General features: G+C 36.8%; 2 protein-coding genes across 2 annotated transcripts in view; both read left to right on the top strand.

Moving 5' to 3' along the window:
- Nucleotides 1-7,500, top strand: part of LOC138025285 (uncharacterized) — a 411,211-nt gene that overhangs the window by 191,258 nt on the left and 212,453 nt on the right. The window lies entirely within an intron of this gene.
- The window catches only part of LOC138026178 (uncharacterized), an 8,394-nt gene continuing 7,802 nt past the window's right edge, over nucleotides 6,909-7,500 (top strand). The window contains exon 1 of the mRNA XM_068873398.1: nucleotides 6,909-7,044. Coding sequence (XP_068729499.1) covers nucleotides 7,021-7,044 — 24 coding nt within the window. The 5' untranslated portion in view covers nucleotides 6,909-7,020. The remainder of the gene's footprint in view (nucleotides 7,045-7,500) is intronic.

Genomic DNA, 7,500 nt, shown 5'->3' with positions numbered 1-7,500 from the left:
TAACATTATACCACCACAAAATGTCAAAGCTGAACGAGTCATACCGGCGCGAATTCACCCTGGTTTTTGCACTGGAGTGAGAATCAATTTCATTTTGGTACGAAATCCTGCAACAGTTTCGTTTCGGTGTGAAATTCACCTCTTGGTGGACTAGAACGGGTAGCGCATGCGCCATGTTTGTTTTCCTCTCTCTTCTGTATTGTATTTAAACAACGTCAAGTGTGCCTTAAATACGATATGAAATCACGTCGGCATTATGTAAACACGATAGAAAATCAATAAGTATCCCAGTATGCAACTCCCGCTAAGGCGCGTTTTCTCATGTAAACAGCCCCTTGGCAATTCGACCTCCGTAACACCTGTCGAATGCTCTTACCATTGAGCCTAGGACTCACTGGAGATGTCGGCCTTTTATTCTGTTGTTATGTTTTGTTTGTTTGTTTTTTTGTTTTTTGTTTGTTTGTTGTTTTTTTTTTTGTCTTTTTAACTGGGTCCAGTCAGAAATGAGTTGAATTTCCCTGTTTTTTATTTTCAGTGTCGGAAAAATGGAAAAGTTGCACAATAGGTCTTTCCTGTCATTCCCCTGCAAAGTATTGTGTTTGTGCGTAGTCTCTTCTGCGCGTACTTTTGGTAGGTCTCAGGGGTTAGCAGAAATGTGTAGATTTTGTCCTGTGGACACAGTAGAATATTTAATTAACTTGCAATGGCGTCGAAGTCATTGAAACGCGAATGGCGTTTTAGTGGATCTTTAAACAAACTATACCCTTATGGAGCTCAAGAATGGAACGTCAATTGGATAAACAAGACAGGGGGTGAATAAAGTAATATCTGGAATCTTGAAAGCGACGAGTAATGAACTTCGATAACAGTTACATCTTTCTCCCGTCGAACCGTATCAAAGTGTGCTGTATTTCTAATGTTTTACTAAATGTGATGTTATGTACCACACTGAAATGAAATGGAAAATTCTCTGGTAACTTTTTCTGGTTGGATATCAAAGAACGAGTCGAACACCGTGAGTGGATCTGTGATCTCTGTTATCTGGTTATTTACATTTATTTGTACTCAACTCTGCACAGTCTCCAGGTAAGAAACGATTGGAAATGACTAAATAATTGTTGTTAGTCAAGAATTATTTGAAACAAAGTTTGGTGTCCTTTGTTGCTTCATTTTTCAAGGAAAGGGTTCTTCAGTAAAGGGTTTGATCCTGAACAGTGGTGGGAATTTATTTAATTGTGTATGGTTTTTGACACGGAGTGTCACGGCCTGTTTGCACGCATGCAATAAAATGGGAGTTTTTCTCTTCCATCTAATAGCAAATATGTTGTTTGTTTCAATAAAGGTTTTGGGTGTTACAGGTTTTTGTAAGATTTTTCTGTCTTTGTTTGATTGATGGTGTTCCAAATGATTAGAACTTAACTAATATTAATTTGCATATGTGGGTTGATATTTCATATCAGCTGTTCACGATATGCGAGTTGTTTTCATAAAGATGACAAAAATAATTCGAAATATGACAAACAGAGTGAACCGAATCAACATATTTTATCTTTTGTCACGCCCTTACCATTACCAATTGGGATGGAAAGCCAAAGCTTTTTCTTTGAGATCCATTTCCGATGCTTTTGTGTTATTCACGTATCTATCTATCTATCTATCTATCTATCTATCTATCTATCTATCTATCTATTTATCTATCTATCTATCTATCTTTATAAAATAATTAGGATAGTATGCGCACTCTCGTTGGTCAATAGCTGTGTTTAGAAACAAGGCTGTGACATCACACGAATTTTGATTGGTTATGTGTTGTCATACGCGCGTTTTGATTGACTGGTAGGAAATATGAGCGGGTATCAAGAAAATCTGTTTCAATCCAGAAGTAAAAAAAAGAGCATTTTTCCTTCGTTTGTCCGTTTCTTTGAGAAATTTTTTTTAAAGCAATAAAGGACTTTTTTCCGTGTTTCCATAGCCTCATCTAAACACTCGGGGAGCTGGGAAAGTTCTCGACAGTTGTGCAAGCCCTCGACTGCAAACCCAAGACAGATCTTGGGTCCATTTTTGATTCCGAGAGAACTGCAGAGTGCTTTAATAATCATTTTGCCAATGTTGGTCCTAGACTTGCCTCAGAAATTCCTACTATGGGTAACACTATGGATTCATTGGATATTCTGAGAGGGATGAACTCCAAAACGGTCAAATCTTCGGATATTTTAATGCAAATTACAGGAGTAAATATCTAACAAATTGCTTAAGCTTGCGGCTCCTGCAATTTCTCAGACCTTGGCTGACTTTTTCAATTTCTCTATGGAGTCGAATACTTTTCCCACTGATTGGAAACTTGCTAAGATTTTCCCTTTATTTAAGAGTGGTAAACGAAGTGAACCAAGCAACTACAGACCGATATCAGTAATTCCAATCATAGCTCGTGTTTTTGAAAGACTTGTGTATGAACAAATGTACGCATATTTTATGGGCAATAAGCTCATTGAGCCTCGTCAGTCTTGGTTTAGATCACTACTTCATTCAACGGTGACTGGTCTCCTCGACATGAATAATCATTGATGTTTCAACATAGATATATAGAGGAATGGTTAGCGGTGTCATATTCCTCGATTTGAAGAAGGCCTTTGACACTGTTGACCATGATATCTTATCAAAAATGTTGAAGCATTGTGGAGTTCAAGGTCCGCTCTTAGCTTGGTTTAAATCTTATTTAACGGGTAGGCAGCAGTTTTGTGTAGCAAACCGTGTGTCATCTGGCAAAAGTGTCATATCTTATGGGGTTCCGAATAGGTCTATACCTGGTCCACTGCCTTTTCTTATTTATATGAACGATTTGCCAAAGTGTTTAGATTTCAGTATTGGGAAGTCTTTTGCTGATGACACCAACCTCACGTTTTCTGCCATTAATTTGCCTGAACTTGAAGACGAAATGAACAATGATCTCGGTAAAATATTTGCCTTGCTCTGCTACAATAAGCTTTCATTGAATATGTTGAAGACTGAGTTTATGGTGATTGGTTCACGGCAGAGAATTGCAAGATTAATAGGTGACATATCATTATCCATTAACAGAGTAGCTTTACACAGAGTTAGGACTACTAAATGTCTAGGTTTAAATATTTATGAATTCCTGACTTGGAACAGCCACAGTTCAAAGTATACTAAGGTTACCTGTAATGTACAAGTTATTAGAAGGGTTAAGCCATTTCTTTCTTTAGGAAAAATCCTGTAACATTATACAAGATTTATTATTATTATTATTATTATTATTATTATTATTATTATTATTATTAAAATAAAATAAGCAAATAAGCTTTCGAGCAAGAATAATGAACCCTACGCCAGCGTTATTTCCTGGCTACGAATACAGCTCTCATTTGCTGTATTTTAATATACAGTGTACAGTTCTGTGTACAGTTCTTAAAAGAACCGTACACAGATGCGTCAGAGGCTCTAGATATCCTTTGAATCACGTGAGGTCTCAGAAGACTTCACTCTCGCTGTAGCTGGTCTACAGTTGTACTCATAAGTTTAGGCTTAGATTTTTCATTACGTTTAGAAATGCTTAATTGTCTTTTTCCCATTTTTAAATTATTCACATATCGTAAATAGTTTTCTATCGTGAAGATATAATTTAGTTTTCAAAATTTTTAACTAATTTCGATATATAGTTTAAAATTGTAAATATTTAGTAATTGTTTTGATAGTTGAAATAAAGTTGTTATTATTATTTATTATTATTATTATTATTCACTATTTCAGAAAATAAATAATGGACATAACAATTAAAAGAAAGAAGGAGACAGACTAATTATACTTGAGTGAGAAAAAGTGGAAAAGTGCGTAGTGGCAAATGCTTTCGAGATGGCCACTAAAAGGAAAGGAAAGGAAAGGAACTTTATTTAAGTGTCTCGTCGTTCGAGCTTGGGCGCTAATTGGGGACACTGTAAACTGAAATTAACAATGAAAGTAAATCAAGTCAAATGTTGGTATTTGAGGAGAGGGAAAACCAGAGTACCCGGAGGAAACCTCTCGGTGCAGAGTTCTAAGAGGACCAACAAACTCAACCCACATATGACGCCGAGTCTGGGAATCGAACCCGGGTCACATTGGTGGGAGGCGAGTGCTCTCACCACTGCGCCACCCCTGCACCCCACTAATATTGAATACATTGTGAAGAGTGTGAATTTCGAGTAGTTTCTCTTTGGGAAGCAAAAGTATGGACCGATTACATTTGTTTTGTTTTCTTTTTACAGTTGAAGTCGACTTTGGCTTGCAGTTCCCCAATTGATCAAACCATATGAAATATAAGGGTAGGTGAGGTTATAATAGAGTACTTATACAGACATAATAGCGAAGTTTGTTAAGCAAATTCGTTGCGAATCGATTATTAACATGCTGTATTTGGGTATCCCATTTTAAAGTATCATCGATAGAAATTCCTAAATACTTTTAAATATCACTTCTCTGTTGAATATCACAAGCTGTTACGTTAATATATACCTTTTTCCGAATTGATGCAATAATCATAAAACTGATCTCTTTAAAGTTGATAGATAGCTTATTCACAGTACAGTACCTTACAACATTCACAAGTTCTTCATTTATAGTTGATTCCAAGTCTCTAATATTTTAAGAGGAATAGACAGGCATTTGTAAACGCAAAAATTCTAAACTTAAGTTTACATGATGAGTAAGGTAGGTCGTTTGTATATAATAGGTAGAGTAACGGTCCAAGAGTTGAACCTTGAGGGACCCCACGTGTAAAAGGTTTCAAAGAGGATTCAACATTACCAATTTTTACATATTGTTTACGTCCGCTAAGATAACTAGAAAACCATGTGAATGGGGTACACCATATTTGACCATTTTAGATAAAAGGATTTGGTGGTTAATAGAGTCAAAGGCCTTGGAGAAAACTAAGAAAATACCACATGTTAGCATGTTATGATCAAGAGCAGTTTTAAAAGGTCTATACTTCCTAGAATTGCATGCTCGGTGGAGTGACCCTTTCTGAAGCCAAATTGAAATTCGAATAAGATACTTTGTTTTTCAAGAAAGAAAGCAAATTTATCATACACTAATTTTTCTGAAACTTTACTAAAAGAAGAGATAACAGCTATCGGCCTGTAATTCACAGGTTCACAAACACTTCCATTTTTATAAACTGGGGTACATATATTTTTGAATATATCTGGGACAATTCCTGTCTCGATGGATTCGTTATAAATTTTCGTAAATGGGGAGGCTAAAAAGCTTGCAGGCATTTTAATAAATTTATTAGGTATATTTATATAAGATTTATTTTCGTCCAGACTTGCAAATAGATTAAAAAGCTGAAGCCCAGACAATGGAGACATAACAAAAGAAAAAGAGGGTGGGAGGACTTATAGTTGGATCATCATTTAATTTATTAGCAAGATTAGGGCCTACATTTACAAAATATGTGTTTAATTGCTCAGCAATATCAAGCAATTTTGTGTAGGTCTTATTGCCATGTACAATCCTAGTAGGCTGCAAGTGGCCTTTAGTTTTCCTCTGAATAATTTTATCTATAAGCGTCCAAGTATATTTTAAATTCCCCTTATGTCTAGCAAATTGAGATTTTAAATAAAATATTCTTTTTTACTCTCACTAATAAGATGTGACAAAGTATTGGAGTATTTTTTGTATGCAGTAATTCTATTCAATACTTGAACCTTATTTTAGTTATTGCTATATAGTCTGGGATGGGATAGGCGATGCTTTATCTTCGAACCTTAAAAAACTTCAAAATCGGGCAGCACAAATCCATATAAGTGCTTTGTACTCAAAACCCTCTGCTGAAATTTTTAGTGAGCTTGGTTGGATATCGCTCGCTGAGATGAGACACCAACACAAAGCTATAATGATGCTTAAAGTTAATGGATTGTGCCCTTCTTATCTCTCGCATATGTTTACCTTTCATAAGACTCTAAATGATTATATATAGCCTTCGATCTTCTAACACTGATCTTGTACCACCCAAAACTAGAACAAATTAATCAGTACAAAACAGTTTTGCATGTATGTAATGCTCTTTCGTGTAGTTTAAAGCAGGAGACTTCCTTAGATCGTTTAAGCCTAAACTTAAGTCCGGCGGGTCTAAAACACAATTCACATTCCACAGGTCACTCGTTGCAGGTCATTGTTTTACATTTTGGAAAGTGTTCTTAATTTTCTACACATCTACATCTACATGTTCCAGCACTCGGCAAAGTCCCCGGTTTTGACTTGTGGCTGTTTCTGCTTAGTTGGCCTCATACACCACAAGCCTTTTTAGAGACATCACCGCCAAGCCGGCCACTTCTGCTGGAGAGAAAAGAACAGCCACAACACCGGGGACTTTATTCCCTACTCTTCTCGAATAGTGTTTGAGTTCTTTAACGTCCCACAGGGAACTTATGAACATAGAAGACATTTGTGAGACGCGGCCTAGTGTTTATAGGCTAACCATTTGCAGATGAAATTACAAAGGCAGCACTTTCTCCTCAGTTATTTTAAGATCCTACGTGTTGATCCGGCCAAGGTTCGAACCCGCGACCTCCCGCATAACAGCCCAATACTCAACCAACTGAGCCACCGGTGCGCGGTGGCGCGATAATTTTACATTATTATTGTAATTTGTATTGTAAAGCACGGTTTCTAGGTAGAACAGGGTACTTTTTAAAAGTATTTCGGATAGAACTACCGTGGATAAATAAAGTTCTCATCCATCCATCGATCGGGACAACCCAGCCCGTTTTTCGTAAGTCCCAATCTCACCATGGGCCACGGTTCTACCTTTTTCCACAGTGTCATATTAGTGTCATACGCAAATGTACGCAAACATAAGATCCGAGGATCTGGTGACGAGAATGGGTCGGTCCTAGTGTTTCCTGTTCCAAGTATCAATATGGCGACCAAAACGTGCAAGCTCATGTCTATCGAGTAATTATATTTTAGTTCTTTAATAGTAAGGCCCTGTCAAGACTATCAAGGGTACGGTTTCATGCTATGTCTCTTCTGAACTACATGAAGGTGAGGTCACACGGAAAACAAGTCAGAATTGTCATGTATAGATCACTATATCTAATTATGTGTGATGTTTATTCAAAAACCTTCAACAAGGTGCGGGAATATTGCAGAAAGTCCCTTTGACTTACGACTGTTTTTGATAACATGGCATCATACACATAAGCCTTTTTGAGACATCACTGCAAAGCCCGCTTCATGCTGCAAGATCACGGTTGTTCAATTGAATTTCAACAATTTCAATTTGCATTAATTGAAAAATCAATTTCTTTTCCGGGAAATTAATTTAGTTTTTAAAGGAAAAACCGAGGTATGATACAATGTGCTCTTTTGGTTTTAATGAGGTGCAAATGAGATGCAAGATGGTTTTGCCAAGTGCTGCAGCTGGGTTCATGAAAGCTGCATAATCATGTGAGCCAGTCTTGGAACCCCACTCGGACTACGACATTATTTAGATAGATA

This window comes from Montipora capricornis, chromosome 12 (genome assembly GCF_036669925.1).
Source record: "Montipora capricornis isolate CH-2021 chromosome 12, ASM3666992v2, whole genome shotgun sequence".
NCBI classification, from domain to species: Eukaryota; Metazoa; Cnidaria; class Anthozoa; order Scleractinia; family Acroporidae; genus Montipora; species Montipora capricornis.
Note: the sequence above shows the minus strand (reverse complement) of the source record. Positions and strands in the feature narration are given on the sequence as shown.